The 18,132-nt window shown below is 40.0% G+C and overlaps 1 protein-coding gene across 1 annotated transcript; it reads left to right on the top strand.

Moving 5' to 3' along the window:
• The first annotated feature begins 445 nt into the window (after positions 1-445).
• On the top strand, positions 446-17,023 carry LOC139733692 (uncharacterized). Its single transcript, XM_071644504.1, has 2 exons — positions 446-572; positions 15,692-17,023. The coding sequence occupies exon 2, from the start codon at positions 15,801-15,803 to the stop codon at positions 16,971-16,973; it is 1,173 nt and encodes a 390-aa protein (XP_071500605.1). The 5' UTR covers positions 446-572; positions 15,692-15,800; the 3' UTR covers positions 16,974-17,023.
• Positions 17,024-18,132: the final 1,109 nt, after the last annotated feature.

The raw sequence follows: 18,132 nt of genomic DNA, 5'->3' as shown, positions 1-18,132 counted from the left end.
GTGAAGTTTCTGCTGGCTGAAATTTGTTCCCGTAATCAAGTGCGCCCAGTCCCGAAGGAACTGGGGAGGGGCAAGAATTGGACTTGCGAGCACAGACATCGTTGGATAACAGGTCAAGTGGTTATACGACGTGCTGGTTTAACGCAGAACTCTGCGATCCTCGTTCTTCCACCTGAAAACAACATCAACAACATAACCACCTGTGCTCTTGCTCAACCACGGCGACTTCCTAAAACCAGAGAGAAAGTGAAGGCACAAGGGCTTACACCGACAGATCCACTAGCATGACCTGGGGATTTACCATAGTATCCTGACAACAGTGGTGGCAAATGTTCCGCTTTTCTGGGGGAGAGATTCATATACTTTCACGTTTCCATATGCTGCTTCGATCCCTCGTTGGAGGAGGGGAGATACCGAACAAGTCTGTGCATGCGTTCTAGGCTTGTTTGTCGCCGAGAAGTGCTCGGAGGGCTGGCTAGCTAAACCCGCTAGAGGATTAATCCCAAATCTTCACCAAGCCTCGCCGCATGAGGAGCAGTCGGCAGGGATCTACTCACATGAACGTGACTAGGGTAGGTGTGCCTACTTTCACCACCTCTTGCTACGCAAAGCTGAAAGCTAAATCATTTTTTTTAAAGAGTTGTGGCATACAATATCGGGTCTGTAGTCCTGGCATTTAAGATTTTATCCGTCTAATAAATTTGTAAAGTATGCAGATAAACAAAATTGAGCTGTTCCATCATCCTGGGTAATAGATACATCGGAGTAATCGTTTGATGAGCATTACACATACACCGTCTTATTTCTAGCTTTGGTTGTTTGTTTTGCTTTTACGTTTAGGGATATGATAATTCCCCTCGTGTAGCTATGACCGAGAACACCTACGTATATCACGCGGCAATACGGTGGTAACGTTCCTACTCCCTCCCCCTAAAATTAAACGCATCCTTGATTTTCCCGCCCGAGCAGTTTTCGCTAACTGACTGCTGCATCAGTTTGCACAGGTCGAGTGACCATCCGACTAATTGCTTGATATCATCTTGTTCGCCTCGTCACTGGACGTTATAGCGGGAATCACGATCGTACGTACTTTATGTCTTAATTTGTGTTCTTTGACTCTGGTTAACTTTGATGTCGGTTCGGTAAGAGCTGCTTTCATTCTTTAATGTAGTGATATTTAATGTAGTATATGTGTGTACTGCTTTAAGAAGCTGGAATCTCATTAACAAGTTCGTGGGAAAAATGAGGGACTCAAAAAGTGCAAAATAATTGCTGATAAAAGATAGAACAAGCTGGACAGAACTCAAATCGCGTGATAAAAAGCACAGATTACTCATTTTTTGTATATTAGCATAATTGAATGACTTTGAATAAACAATGGAGTTATCAATATAACGCCGACTACCAAAATTAGCATATAAATATATCCATGTGTAGGCCTACGTTAATATATGTGTGTATATTAATGTATGTGTGTGTGTGTTTGTGTGTGTGTAAGGCCTTGGATACTTCGGTCATGCTACCTCTTTCTCAACGTTATTCTGATACAAGAGATAATACCGATTCATTTTCTGTTTAGCTCAAATTGTCAAGAATTTTGTCTCTCCGCATAGTCCCACGCGTACAGTATCAGTGAAAATCCGACAACCCTCTTTAATTGAGCTTGGCACATACAGTGTCCACGGCCTTGCTTTATTTTATACTGACATTCGTAAATACAACATTATAGACTCTCTCGTAGTGATCACAATATATTTACGTCAGCTCGTCGAGTTCAAGCTCATGTCGCTTTCCCCGAGTTCAATGATTATACACACGTGACGTCTCTCATCACTGTTGGACGGCAGCATATTGTTGATATTTACGAGGCCATTCCAATACCAACTAAGAGGAAATCATAACGTTTACTCACAGGAAAAGGGCTATAGCACACACACATACACACACAAACACACACACATAATACACAAGGGGGATAGAGGGGATTGGATTGGAGGGAAAATCAATAACAACCATTTAACAGGTGTGTTGTGTATTTTAAGGACGCTCCTTTCTATCTTGTCGTGTCACTGTGTTCCGAGTGCACCCCGACAAACGTGACATTGAACCTTCAGAGTAAACGCGACGTTGCCGCTAATTATTTCGTTGTTGATTTGATTCCTAGACCCCTGTCATTATTGGAGGGGGGGGGGGGAGGCTAATGAATGGAAGAATCATGATCTTTTTGGAGCAGCAGGCAGCGGCAAGTATAGGTTCAGGCACCTCCGTGATAGGTTGAAGGACCGCCAACTATCTCCCATCTATATAGCGGACATTTTGCGCTGCCAACTTGAGCATTATTTCTGCCACGCGCCGTTCGCTGTTGTTGACATTGACAAAAATCAACGAGTGATTATTGCGCTGGTTCTGGGCTGGGATAAAACTAACTGACTGGGGCCCCACTTAATTTAAAGGACTAAATTGCCGACCAAGGCTGAGTTAGTAGTTCAAAAATCCCGATACCACCTCTGGATGCTCCACACATCTGGCGAATGTCTTAGCATTGAGCGTCTTTGACTATGGCATCGTGAAAAGTCTGTGTCATCGAAAAGCGGTAGGTTTATACTCTAAAGTTCTGTCAGATTTTTCTCCATTAAACTTCAGCAGTGGGTGTCAATGACATTAGAATGTCGCATGTTGATTGTAGTAAATCTTCGTCAAATGTGCCTGCCTTTGTCATGATTTTGGCACCGTGGGTGGTAAAGCAAACAACTCTGAAACTCTAGTGTGTGTGTGTGATTTTTTTTTTCTAGGCGCATGGAATCACGCTCTTGTCTGTCGAATCCCTCATGTTCTATTATCTATTACTGCCTCATAACCATAAACAAATGTTTGATTCTCCAAATTATATGGCAGTCCTTTATCCTTAAAAAAACGAACAAAACTATAAAATAAATGGAAAGAGCAGGATTGCTCACTGAATTTCTATAAAAAAAGAACCGTTGTGACTGTATATAAACAAGGAAGCTGTTCCAGAAAACTCACTGGTTATGAATTTTGGCCAATCTTAATATTCTTCTTGATTTTTCTTAGAGACTATCTTCATGCAAAGGGAAAACTTGACAATGTGTTAGTGGAACAGGACCTAGAAAGCTATCTCAAACTTCAAAAATCCTAACTCCAATGCGGGCTTCAATGGACGTTTTGCTTTTGATGTGTATAAATGATATTTGGTCTGTACATTGTCTTAGCTGTGAGAATGGTCAATAATCGGCCATGCAGCTACGTGATTGTTGTGATAACATTTTAACTGATAACAAGCAAATAAACACCAAAAAAGACAAGCATTATTTCACTTATCAATCTTGATTAAAAAAGAGAGTCACTGAATTTTACAATGTATCTATATAGGAATCATGCCATCGACGTACATTCTTAACACTCCTTGTTTCATTAGCACGCACTCTGTACTGTTTTGTTATGTACTTAATCAGCGATATGATAATTATGAGGTAAAAGAAAAAAGAACTTGATTACAAATTATAGTCGTCTTTCTATAGGTTTGAAAATCGTATATTAGGTTCTTTGAGCGCAGGAAAAAGGATGGGTATTCTGCGGCGGCTGGCTCACCCACATATACCTTAGAGTGTCGTCTCGTTCACTTTGCCTGTGTGTGAAGAACTACAATGTATTGTCTTGGGAATGGTTAAAGCGAAAATCGACTCAATTCATTGAGATGACTGTAATAATACGAACAGTAAGGTTACACACACACAAAAAAAGGAAAACATGAATATGTCATTACAATCTGGCAAAAATAAGGAAAATGTAAAAGTTCTAATTTTATTTATGTATCACATATAGATTATAGTCACAGCAAAGCATCATCACACAATATTCTCTCATTGGTACAATGTATGCACATTGAAATATCATAAAATCATCCGCATTCTCCATTGCAAAACGTCGTTACTGCTAAGTCATTACAACTGGACGAAAACGAACATTGTGAATGAGACAATTTCTAATTCATGATTGCATGTCATAAAGGAATTCTAGTGAAGAATTTGGTGCAAACGAAACGAAATTTGGAAGGTGACAACGTCACCGTCTCTTCTGATTTGCATGGCTGCGACTGATATCAGCGTGCTTATACACGGGTTGGTTTTTTTGTGTGTGTCCAATTTGAATGTAACTTTCACTGCTCTCTACGTACGAGCTTAATATTCTCATCGTTGAAAATCAAATTGAGTATGGTAAGAAATGTCACTTTAAAGGGAGCAAAGTGTGGCGAACCATGAAGCTCGTCTAATACTTACTCCACGGGAAGCTAGTGTGGCGCCCTCAACAGTTTATGTTCGTTAAAGGGGCAATTCCATAACAGGGCGCATAAATCATGAAGAAAAAAAATACTGGTCTGTCATTCTCCGAGGAAAAAAAAACAAAAACAAAACGACGAAGACATTATTCTGATTCATTCCCAAGGCCATGTCATCTAAGAACTCTGTTCAAACAAATCACTGATTATCATTCTTTTGTCCACCTAACGGGCTCTACTAAAACATGGCGTTGATTTTTCTGTTATTCCCTAATAATGACAAAATACAAACTGACCACTATACCGTTCGATTAAGAGATCTGTTCGAACAATGCATTGATTTTCTGTTGTCCACCTAACGGACTCTACTAAAAACATGGCGTTGATTTTTCTGTTATTCCCTAAAAACTACAAAATACAAACAGACCACTATACCGTCCGATTAATTTGCCACCAGTAAAGAAATCGCAGCAATTTTCTTTTCATATTTTATTTACACCCTTTGAATGGTAGCAAATTGCATCTTCGATCATCGTCGGGAAGGGGTGGGGTGGGTAGGGGGTTGGGGGAAGTGTAAAGAGACCCAGTCTAGATGCTGTCTGCTGTAAGTACCACAAAACTGAAACAACAAATATGACGTACCTCTTATTGGGTGCTGGGCTCCAAGACCGAGTCGTTATCAACTTATTGTAGACCGAACCACTTTCGGGGCGTCTTACTCAGGCCCATTGTTGGAGCATGGGATTAGCAGTAGATATCTCACAAGACCCGTTAAGGATAGAATTTACAGCAACAGTTTGTGTAGCCTGTTAAGCAAGTGATCCTAATGATATTCCACCTCACATGTTTTCTACAAGTTACTGCTTAGAAAAAGATGTCATTACATTATCCAATTCGGACCCAAATCAAATCTTTTTTTCTCACTTTAATATTAGGAGTTTAAACCAACATTTTGATCAACTTCGCTTATTCATTGATGAATTACGATTCACATTTGGTGTCATCGGCCTCAGTGAAACATGGTTACAGGAGGTGTCTCCTTCTTCATTGTTTCATATTGATAGATTCAAACTGATTACAAATAATAGACCGTGCAAGAAAGGAGGTGGAGTTGGTTTTTATGTAACAGAAAATTTAAACCATCGGTTATTAGAAGAGTTCAGTTTTATGACAGAATTTTTTGAAAGTATTTTCATTGAGATAAAAGTACCAAATAAAGGAAATGTAATTGTTGGAGAAATTTATAGGCCACCAAACTCTAATTTTACTGAATTCGGTGAATTAATCCACGGTATTTTGTCGAATAACTATTTCAAGAATAAATTATGTTTTCTTATGGGTGATTTTAATTTAAATCTTTTAAATTATGATAATCATAATTGCCAAGAGTTTCTTAATCAACTGTTGTCTAAGTCTTTTATTCCTCTCATAAGGAGACCTACAAGAATCACCGACCTCTCTTCTACTTTAATAGATAATATATTTGTTAACAAGTCATTTTCTGATATTTCATCTGGTATTGTTGTTACGGATATCTCTGATCATTTTCCTGTGTATGCACTTATTGGTAGTATCCACCCTCTTGCTGACAGTGTGCAAAAAAAATCCGGTTTTCGTGTTATGTCAGACTCGAACCTGAATAGTTTTAGAGAAAGGTTGAAACTCGTTGATTGGTCGATTGTATATAATCAAAATGACGTAAATCTATCTTTTGATATTTTTATAGATATTTTGATAACTCAGCTTAATATTGTTATCCCTTGTCGTAAATTCTCTAACTCAAATCATAAAAAAGTACCCCGGCAGCCATGGGTTACAAAATCACTTTTAAAATCAATCAATAAGAAAAATAAACTTTATCATAAATATCGCAAAGTACCCACAGTTACAAACAAGTCCAGATATACTCAGTATCGTAATATCCTCACTTCTGCATTACGGTCAGCCAAACGGATGTATTTTATGAATCAATTCGACAAATGTAAATTTGATATGAAGGGTACGTGGAGGGTGATAAACCGAGCGTTGAAACGTAATACTGATAATAACGTGCCTAGTTATATTCAAGAGGATGATGTTCGTATTGATGACCCCATAGATATAGCTGAAGTTTTTAATGATTTTTTTGTAAACATTGGGCCAAATCTGGCTGATAGAATTCCTGAAGCACAGCGAGAATTTCACTCTTTCCTGGGTAGTAGGAATATGGAATCTTTATTTTTTGTCCCAATTGTCGAAGATGAAATAATAAAGATTGTTGATAAGTTAAATAATAAAAAAAGTTCGGGATATGATGGAATCACAAACTTCTTGGTAAAAAATGTGATTCATGAAATAATCTCGCCTCTTATTTATATTTTCAATCAATCTTTGTCTACTGGTAAAGTTCCTCAAAAAATGAAAGTAGCCAGAGTTGTTCCCATCTTTAAAAAAGGGCGAAAAGACCGTGTCAATAATTATCGCCCCATTTCTCTTTTAACTTCTTTTTCAAAGATACTCGAAAGACTTGTGTATAAACGCACCCTTAATTTTTTTCTTCAGGCAAAAATATTTACTGAATCTCAATTTGGATTTCGGAAAAAACATAGTACAACTCACGCATTACTCAAGTTTATTGATAAGATAGCTCATGCTATAGATGATGTTTCTCACACTGTCGGTGTTTTCCTTGACTTCTCCAAGGCATTTGATACAATAGACCATGACATTTTACTTTATAAGTTAAATCATTACGGAATTCGGGGAAGGGCGCTAGAATGGTTCACTGATTATTTAACGAATAGAAAACAATTTGTAAGTATTCACGGTCACGATTCCCAACCAAAACTGATTTCTTGTGGTGTTCCACAGGGTTCCTTGTTAGGCCCACTTCTTTTTATTTTATATATTAATGATATCCAGAACTCCTCTAAGATTCTCTCCTTCGTTTGCTTTGCAGATGATACAAATTTGTTCTTCTCTCATCAAAATCCTGATGCGCTTATAAACATAATAAATAAAGAACTTGTTTCTGTCCAATCTTGGATTTTTGCGAACAAATTATCCTTAAACATTGATAAAACTCAGTATATGTTATTCAGTAATTCGCCACCTGTGTTACCTCTCTCTGTCAAGATAAACAACATTGATCTGTCACAGGTCAACAATACAAAATTTTTGGGTCTTCATATCGATAGTGATTTATCTTGGAGAACCCATGTTAATTATGTAAGCAGAATTATTGCTAGAAATACCGGGGTTCTTAACAAACTTAGCTATTATTTTCCAAGTAATATTCTACAGAGCATATATTCAACTTTGATATCTCCCTATCTCAACTATGGGATTCTGGCGTGGGGAAATGCTTCTAAAAACCTTATCGATTCGTTATTTCTTGTACAAAAACGAGCTGTTAGAATTGTTAACCACACTGGATATTTATCCCACACGAACGAACTTTTTGTAAGTAATAAAATTTTGAAAATTCCCGAGTTATTTTATTACAACGTCGGCCTGTTTATGTTTCAATTTTCAACTGGCCAATTACCAGACGTATTTTCCCAAATGTTTACAAGAAATTATACAGTTCATGATTATCCAACTCGTCAACGTTACGCATATCACCTTCCACGTACCCGAACAATTTTCGCGAAAAAAACCATTATGTTCGCTGGGCCCAAATATTGGAACGAACTCCCTATGGAACTTGTAAGTTGTACCACTGTAACCTCATTCAAACGAAAACTGAAGCAATATCTTCTTAGCAGCTACATTGTACGGCATGCATAGTGTATAGTTCTTGTTGCTCTTTACTGTTACCCCTTGTCTATCCCACCTTAGTCCGGCGGGATCCTAACCATGAACACTATTTTTGAACAGTCTGCCTATTATCGAAACTCTCGCGCGTGACAGCTGTCGGTTACTATGGTCACACGGAATGCTTGGTTTTAGGACCCATGCTGGAATGTTACTCCTGAGCTTTCGGTATTGTTTACATTCACGACAAATCTCATTATCCCACCTTCTACTTATGTATTTATGACATACAGTTACGCCATTTTCTATACTCTGCAACACACCCCTTGAATCTCTGCAGTTGTTGTTCACTGCTGCAACATGTGACCTTTCAGCTTTCTGTTTTTCTGTATTTTTATTTAGTGATATATATTTAATTGGATTTTTTGTTTTGTTTGTTTTAATCGGTTTCCCCAGATATAGTTGGTCTTAAAAAACATCCGTACTTTAAACTTCCCCTAATCTGATTACTCACGGGACCTGCGGCTGTACAAGCTAATGCTTTTACGCAGGCCCCATCATATTTTTTTTCGCATTATGACCACAGTGTAATTCGCATGCATACAGACCTCGTGTTTATACCAAATCAAACTTCTGTACATTCTGATGAAGTCTCATCTGAATTATGTTTTGTATAATTTTCGTATTTATATACTTTATTGTGATATATGTGAGAAATATGAAAATAAATTGAAATGAAATGAAAAAAAAGTGATTTATTATTTTTACGGGACATGATTTTTGTTTGGTTGCGCTGCGATGGATTCGTTCAACTTGTTCTCTTGATCATGTGTAAGTGGTGCCCGTTTACGGGGGCAAGCAGCACAGACAGACCGTCACCGCTGGCCTGGTGGTATCCCGTGGGACGGGCTGATCCCGACCAAACACGCGCTTTCCCGGCTATCGAAGAGTTGATTCATCCTCTTGGAGACGATATACTTTTCCCTAAGATTGTTGCTTGTTTACCCAAGATTTTCCTGCTAATTCCTATGCAGATATGCAGATATAGCTGACGTTCACGTAGCTAGACACCAGCAGACCTCCAAATGAAGTTGTTGTCTCATAGCAATAACAAAACCGGAATCTTTCACCAGCACTCCATGTACTTAAAATAGCATAAAAACCGTGACGTCACAATACCTATAAGTAGACGGGTCATATCCTTTTTCTTGACCGTGTGTTGCTCATTACCGCTGTGACTTAGACCTCCCAGTAACTTAAATGTAGTCACTTTGTGGTGATTTTCAATTCATCCCATTTCCATCGATCACTTTTCTTCCCATTTCGTCACGTGACCATTCGTAACGGATCTAGTCTACTGCCCATACGAATCATTATCCTTGTCTAGAAGTTTATTGAAGTGGCACATACTATCTTGGAAAACTTCCCTTTTAAAGGCATTGTTTACCATTCGTAGATGAAACAAAAACTCAGCTTTAGTGCTTCAAAATAGTTTAGATATGTGAGTTAGTTACAGAAACAACCAAAGTAAAAATTTGAATTAGTATAATCAATGTTAAGTATTGTTAATGCACAAAATGTGAACAATGGTTATAATAAAAATGTTTCTAGACTAAACCGTCTACAGTTATAGTTTATTGAGAAAAAATTGTAATATCTCCTTATATTTTAGTCTTTGTTGCGAAGGGATTTTTTAGATGGTAGGATGTTTTTCGATACAACTGACCTATATGCATCAAATGTGACATCTTGAACATTTTTTTTTTAAATCACTGCTCCCAATGGTAAACAGTACTTCTTTTTACTCTTCATCGGTATACCGTCAGTTCGTTCGTCGCAGAAATAAATGTATTCATTTGACTCCTCCCTCCGCACTGGTTTCCCCTTGGTCCCCCCCCCCACTTCTTCGAAGTGGCTGTATTTCTGCGTATAGTGTTACGTAATCATTCCAGGATTTGTCGTCATTTGAATTGAATAGGAACAAGTAACGGAGAAGGAAATAAGAAAACTAAAACCTCCGAACACCATCATGCCCAGATGCGGGAGCTGTTGATGTTGTTCAAAGTGTTATCGTCTGCGACATTTTGGAATTTGGCCTCCTGAAATCGAGTTAAGAGGAATGTTTCAAGTTGGCACTATTTCGGCTCGTGCCGAAACAATTCGATTATTATTAGTCTCGCATGATTTCGGGCGCCGTAAATCAAGTAGCTGATGAGGAATGTTATCCCTGTCTGCCCCCGCCACGCGTCCCCCTGCACCTGTAGCTCCTAATGGCAGTCGCGTTTTGCACGACCACGAATGGGGACAGTGGTAATCGCATAATTGACGTTGCGCTTAAAAAAACGACTCGGGGTTTTTACGAATGGCAACAGCGGCAGTAGTTTGCACATTTTATTTATCATCCTTCATGATGGACTCGTTAAGGCATCGGCTGACGTCTGTTAGGGTCATTTGCGAGCCCCTATGAGAGCACTGATTTCAAACACACATTGAGCTACATAAAAAAAGAGAAGTAAGTCCCGGTGTAATAATCTGCAACTATCGTTATTGAACACTGACTCCATCGTATTAGTGTTGTAGCAATAATCATTCTATACATAACCAATTTCAAGATATTAACTCTAAAATGAATCTGCATGACCTTTAAAGACCTCTTCTGTGTGTGTTTCATTGCCTTCATTTATCACTTTTGTAAATTAGAGCCACCATTTTGGTCATACCATGGAGTAGACGATTTACTAATATTGGAGTACCGGGAGAGGACTATAGCGGTTAATTCTGTAATCGTTTTAAGATGAGCAGTCGGGGTTAATTGGTGATAATTACGGATCGCAGGCTAGTGGCGCGTTGGAAGTCCATACCGGGAGTTCCCACCAACGTTTATTGGCACGGGCATAATCGAACGTCTCAACTCAACTCGACATACGATACATGTACCGTCTATCGCTATGGAGACAGAACATGTAACAACGCAGTTCTTGCTTCCCAAATTATGTACTAAAATCACCTATAAAATTCTTAAAATAGTCCTCCCTAAAGAAGGAATGAATAACGCTCCTTCCAAAGTATCACACGTGTGAATCTAACCATGCTCACGGAACCATGGCGTACCATGTGTCAAAATTTTATTGAAAACTTCTCCACTGCGTATAGGTATTGGGCTAATGCATAGTTACATCAGGGAGGTGGGACTATTCCACCTCCCTGGTTACATCCTACAGACATGTAAAAGATGCGGGGAAAACTTACAACTGTACATCTATCCTAAAAGCCTTATACTCGAGCATAAATATAGTTCGATTAAGCAGTCAATTTCCATAATACTGCAGTTTCTAGTATGCATTTCTTTCATATCTCATTTGGATTTTCCTCATGTTGTTTGGATTTTCACAGTTTTTGTTCTATTCTTCTGTTTCATTCAGAAAGCGCGCAGAAGCTGCAATTCGATACGAATATATAGGTTAAGTATGAATATAACATAATTGGCCCGTAAAGTCTGGCGTCCAAGTGTCGGTTAGCGTTCAAAGTATACTGTTACTTTGACTCTATATTGATTGCCTTCTCGACGCAGAATGACAAAAGTGATATCTGTCACAAAGAGAACACTCGGGGATGCCTGGCGAATGAGTAACCAACAGGAAACAAATGCTCATTGATTTTTAAAATGAGAGTATTAATTTTTATTGGTCGAGACTCGGAGGTAACCCCAAGTGTCAAATTTGTCAAGTGTATTTTCTTTTTATGACAGCTACTGGGTACTGATTTGCAAGGAGTTCAGTGCATATATTTTTCCTTGGTAGTACAATTGTATTTGGCTGCTGATTTTAGGTTAGTTGGTCATGACCTGTTTGCATATTGGCGGGTCATGAAAACTACCCTACGCTTTTTTCTTTTCATCCTCAAGCAAAATCAATGAACTTTTGCAAGAGGTATACCGCTCAGTTCTGTGCTGCACATGAAATATTGCTTTGATTATGATAATAACTGATACATTGTCTTGTTTTTGTATTTGCTTATTGCCGTACATGATTTCATGAGTACCCTTCTTCTCACTTATTTTGTTAAAGCAGCGTGTGATCCAGCATGTACATAAGAAAGAAAGATTTATGCCTAGACCCAGGCAAGACAACTTGGCAGGAAGTGGACATTGTACCCCGGAAAGGGTACGTTTCCTCTTTCCGGGTCACTCTCGGCTCTCCCGCTGACGGGGACTCCGGTCCAGTTCCTTCACGTCTATTATACCATGGATTAGGTCCATGATTATACCTACTTTTTCTTCTTTTCGATTTTGTTTACCTTTCTCTTCTTTTCTCCGCTTTAACCCTGTATTTCATTTTTTCTATCATTTCCTTTTCTCGGTACTTCTCTTCTCTTCTCTTCTTTTCCCTTCTCTGAATTCTATTTTCTTCCGTGTCTTTTCTTCTTTTCTTTTGTCTTTTCTTTTTTGTTAAATGATCCGTTCATCTCGGACTAGTCTTTATGGTGCAACTCTCTTAAATGAGACCTGAACATACAAGGCGTCTATTAAATCGACATGATCACAATGCAACCAAGGAAGTATAGGAGAGCCTACTTTCTTGGTGAAGTAGGCCGTCTTTGCATGGTTGTAGTATCGTTTCTCATGGCTGCATTAGAGTCTACTGTATTGTCCTACGTTACTATGATCATCAGCAAACCTCACCGTGGTCATGGTGGTTTATGATTTCATCGTTACGTTAGAGTCTCTACTTGTGTCTGCCTAAGTGGTAGGAAGTATTGAGGAAATGCGATTTATAATTTTAACTTTATTGTTGTCTCTATTAAAGTTGCTGCTGATGGGGACCACGTAATTAGGTAAAATTCGAAAAATGAGTATCTGGTACAACCTGGGGAGAAACATGACACGGACCATTGGGATATACAGGGGAATCTTCTGACAGGTCTGCCGAACAATCGCGAGTTGGTGTTTTCTAGGATGATAGGTCGAGGCGTCATGGAAATCCTTCGCTATGTATTGCGTATGTTGGAGAGGAACAAACGCCACGCATTGTCTCCCAAGAGGATATCGCCCGTATCCCACACTGCCCTCAACTGTCTTCCTATGCACAGCCCCCCCAACTGTTTGTCGCCTGTAACTCTCTCAAGACCAACATTTTGAATCAATAGACAACTGTCATCTATTGCAGTACAACCAAGGAGGTATACCAGCTCGCCTATATCTCCTTGGTACATTATATCAAACTACATCTTCGCATTACAGACCTTCTGTACAGCATACATTTTAACGTCCCTTTTTCATTGTGGTTTCCTTTCTCGCTCTCATTTCTATAGTGCGGGATTCTCATGATAACCCAAAATCTTGTCCGAAGGTATTTCCTGTCCCATATGTCTTGCCCGACGTAGCAGCTACTGATGAAATTTACATTATTCCAGTTGAAGTATGCAACTGTTTGTCAAAAGCTTGATCGCATTCATTGTTACATTGCTATTGGAAGGCTAATTGAAAAACGTATAGAAATCTCCAAAATCTACATAAAATACAATGACGCTAGGAGGCTGGCCTAATTCTTGATAAAGTCACACGACAAGGCCTGTCTCCTGCTTGAATTTCACTTTTTTTTTAGAGTCAACAAGATGATAAAGAGACGCCTTTTGTGTTGACAACTGCCGATTAATTAACAGCGAGCATTCAATACTCTATTACGCAGCTGTTTAAAGTGATTCCGTGCTAGGTTTCTGTTAGCGTACTGTTGATAAAACAGTCTGTATAAACTGGGCTTTATTTTCACTATCAATACTCGTGTTCTAGAAAGGGAAATAGTCGGTCAATCCACGGGCTTCGAAGGCACGCAATAGTATTTTCGTGTTCGCAATTTCACGACGGAGTAATGGGCTAGATAATTATATTTAACAGGCATCATTCGTAGTTTTGGCATGCATGGTGTGCATTTTGTTTTGCTTTCTGAAAGAGAAGTGCATGTGCGTTCACAACCTATTTTTTTTTCTCAGGCAGCCGCGATGTAAACACGCTTTCAATTCCGGAGGAAGAATGATCAAGTACATACAACCGGATATACTGTATAGTCGTTAGACTGAGTGTGAAGTTCGTTCAGAGTTTTGGTCATGTCGGAATCGTGCCACTCAAAAAAGGTCACGACAATTTTCTATTCGATATTAGACATTAAAAAATATCCCTGAACGATTGTGTTGCTTTCACTCCTATTCATTTAAACATACATGTAAGACCCCTTCTGCGTATACTTTCTTTTTGAAAGTCCGATCGGGAATCTCGGTCGTTCTGTTGCCCTCATTTTGTTATCATTCGTTCCAAACTGCCTAATAAATTACCCAATATCTAGTACAGCGTTAACTAATTCTTAATGACTTTGTCCAAAGTTTGTTACCTTATTACATAACGATCCACGAGCTGCTCTAAATATTGGAAATACTTTGTGTTTATACAGTTGCGCTGTGTTATGATTGTGGGAAATTGTTTGGTGGATGGAAATGCGAAGAAATGAAAGGAAATGAAAATGAAACTAAATTATTAACCATGTGTTGTAACATTCTTCACAGCTAATCTCATATCAGATTACTTATGTTTTCCGATTCGTATGGGATAAGAAGAGGAGGAAGAGAATTAGAATGAGAGGTATAAAGAGAAGGGGGGAGATGGAACATGGGTCCATGAATAGAACAATGAAGCGTAAGGATCGTAAATCAATGTGTCATAATCGTTTCTAATAGGAAATGAGTGTTCGAGTATAGATATCTAACCAGATCGTGTCGTGATCACGACGAAAAACCGTGTGCTATTTGACACCAAAGATTCTCTCAAAACGATATATGGAAATTCCCCACACACTTGATATACTTTTGAGGTGCATATATTACTTTTTTTAAAGAGTTACAGGAAAACGGGGCGTGTTAGCAGTGTTTGTCGACGACAATTGCGTACGTGCCAAGTGATAGAGGGGTGTGCAGCGGGCACAATTAAAAAAAATAGATCTTTACTATTTTCATGCCTGAATAGGAGACAGTTGAAAACCATAACGATATGTACTCCAATACCTTAAGAGCTATATCTTGCTTTTAACGTCACTTGATGGATCTTCTGTTCGTTGATGCAGTTGATGCATGAACTTTACTTCCTTTTTTGTTGTTCTTTTACTGACAAACGTCACGTTATGTTTTCTGTGACAAATGACATCAATTTCTTGACATTTCAAGACTACAAGTTATGAGCTTGTTTTTTTTTCGTGAAAAAAAAAAACATGATTCAGGAGCACCTCACAAACGACATCTTTATATTGTGATATATTCAGCTATTTTTAGGTGCCTTTACCATTCCTTCCCTAGTGTGAACGTTTCAACATTAGCCATGTTCGAATGAAAAACAAAGTGTTTCCTATGCATGTCTTCCGTTGTTCCTGAGATTACGAGGTTTCCAAAGCCCGGAAGGTATTGGGAAGGTATTTCTCTTTCCCTATCCTCTCTTTGTCTTAAATTGACACTTGGAGAGCTCAAAGCAAGTATCAAATCATGATCATAAGTCCCGATGTAGCGTCTGATTCATTATTTCCTTTTTTTGTCATTGTTTTGTTGAATCTTTTATTTGTTCCACGTAAAATCAATAATATTCATTGTCATCATTCTTTTCACGTTATCGTCCTTACACAGGTGTTCTCATAGCATCCACCCAACCTCGGCTATCATCGTCTTCATCACCGAAACAATTTGACTCATCAATCTCGAACTGACCCGTGAATTATAAAACACCGTCATCACAATGATTGACATGGCAGCTCCGCCCACATTCCAAACCAACCTCTCCTCGATGGGTCCTTCGCTGACCCTAAAACTGGGGCGCGGCAGCTTCAACCTGTCCGCAACCTCGCCGCTGGACGTCGAGCCCGCAAAAGTGAGCCCGATTAATTTGCAGCAACCCGTCAAAAGTCGCCCGCCGCAGATCACGCTCACCCTCCCCGAGAAACTCGCAAATATCGACTCGACGGTCGCGCCCACGCCTCGGTGCGGCAGCCTGGCTCTTCCACAGGTGCAAAGCCCAACCCTCCCTACAGATCGTGTCCAGATTAAAGTCGACACGTCGGAGTTTGACGAAACCTTGTCCCCGACCATGCCGGGGACTCCTCAGTTGATGCTGGCAGGATTGAAGCCCGACGACAAACCAGACATCACCGCCAATGTCGACAGCATGCAGAACAAGAACGCAAAACGAATGCATTTCTCCCCCCAGGTCACCTGGACCTTTCCCACCGTGGTCAACTCCTCTTTGTCGAGCCAGGGACTTTCCGAATTGCATCAGCAACCTCAGCACCAGACACAGCAGAACCCGCATCACCAGACATTCACCGTCCATCCACGCAGCCAAAAGGTCTACCACCTGCCCCGTCAGGCTATGCATGCGCCAATCATGGATCGACCCGGCACGGGCAAGGTTGGCCGACGCATGTTCACAAACAGCCGAGAGAGGTGGCGCCAACAAAACGTCAACTCGGCCTTTGCCGAACTGAGACGACTTTTGCCGACGCATCCCGTCGACAAAAAGCTGAGCAAAAACGAGATCCTCCGACTTACGATTCGCTACATCAACTTCCTGATGGAACTCCGGGACGACCAGATCGACGGCGAGAGCGAGCAGGGGGAGGCGATCGCCATGGATGCCTTTGAGAACATCGAGCCCGAGGTGCCTTCGCCGATTGCCACCGTGGTCAAGACCGAGCCCGAGCCCGAGTTCACGGCGATAACGTGCACGTCGATGCGACGTGCGCGGAGTAGCCGAAGTTCTTCCGAGAGTGGGATCGGAGACTCGGAGAGCATTTGTGGGAGCACGAGCAGCGTGTGTGGAAGCGCCAACAGCGTCTACTTCAGCGACGACAGCGTGTGCCACGGTGACACCAGCCCGTGGTACTCCCCACCTGCCAGCAACGAGAGTGTCTGAGGTCGCAGCGACTGTCACTCGCGCCTGCATAGTTTCTAGAATCTTCTCGATTACGCTATTCAAGCCTTAGCGATTTCTATTTTCTGCCTCCCCTGGACTTGTAAATTTCTGCTGAACGATGATAGCCTATCTTTTGTATGCATGTTGATTCAGACATTCCTATTCTTCATTCCATATTGTATTGATATTATTCCATGAGACAATCGAAAATGGGAGATGCGCTTTGCAGATAAAGTTTGGAGAGACGGGACACCGAGTATGCTCCACGTGACTCCTGCTGTGCAGTCACGTGGTACGCTGCCAGTCATCCTTTCGACGAGACGATTTTTTTTCCTTTGGCTTTGCAAGTTTTATAATTATTACTGGGTTTTCGCTACATCAGCCTGCAGTAGGAGTGAGCGAGGCAAGCGTTTCCTCTTCAAAAATTTAGACTTTCAGGGGTAGTTGACGCGCAACACCGCCTGTTTGCCGAAGTTAAGAGAGCGAAGGCGTATTATTCACTTTATTCGTGCTACCTTTTTTCTTTTATCTTGTAAGAAATCATATTTCTCCTTCACTGAAGATCATTCCAATCTTCATTCCTGAACACTTCTCTCATTCCATTCGATGTGACGTGGAACGGATGCCATGTGGGAGGTTTCATTCCAACGCGCATGCGTAGTGATAAACTAGAGGGCTACATTCCAAATGAGCGCTGCCGATTTACGGCTAGGAAGTGATTAAGAAAATAAACAGTCGCGAAAGCTTTGGCGCTATTGATATCATGATTCTTCAAGAGTCATATTGGGGATTTTGCTTCATAAGAGAATTATTCAATTAATTGAAATTATTATTTCTCTCTTTTTTTTTACATTATCTCTGCTCGGTGAGATACATTGTTACTGAATATCGAAACATTTTGATTGTTTAAGAGGATTTAATTTTTACGTAGTAGTTGGGACATATTTACGCTTTGAAAGAGGATGACACTCTCATTCAACAGTCATGTTTGTCCATATAGGGAGAACATGGAAGAATATTTAATGGTTAGAATGTCGGAAACTTCTGAATATGTGAGGTTTTCCTCCCCAACCATATCTTGCCCAGTATGTGGCAATTAAAGGCCAGTCAGAGTGTGAATAGGAACAGAAAGAGAGTGAGAGCTATCAGATATATTGTG

This window comes from Diadema antillarum, unplaced genomic scaffold (assembly GCF_040938485.1).
Source record: "Diadema antillarum isolate AM-2024a unplaced genomic scaffold, OU_Dant_1.0 seq00000486_RagTag, whole genome shotgun sequence".
Lineage (NCBI taxonomy): Eukaryota > Metazoa > Echinodermata > Echinoidea > Diadematoida > Diadematidae > Diadema > Diadema antillarum.
This window is presented reverse-complemented; position numbering and strand designations above follow the sequence as displayed.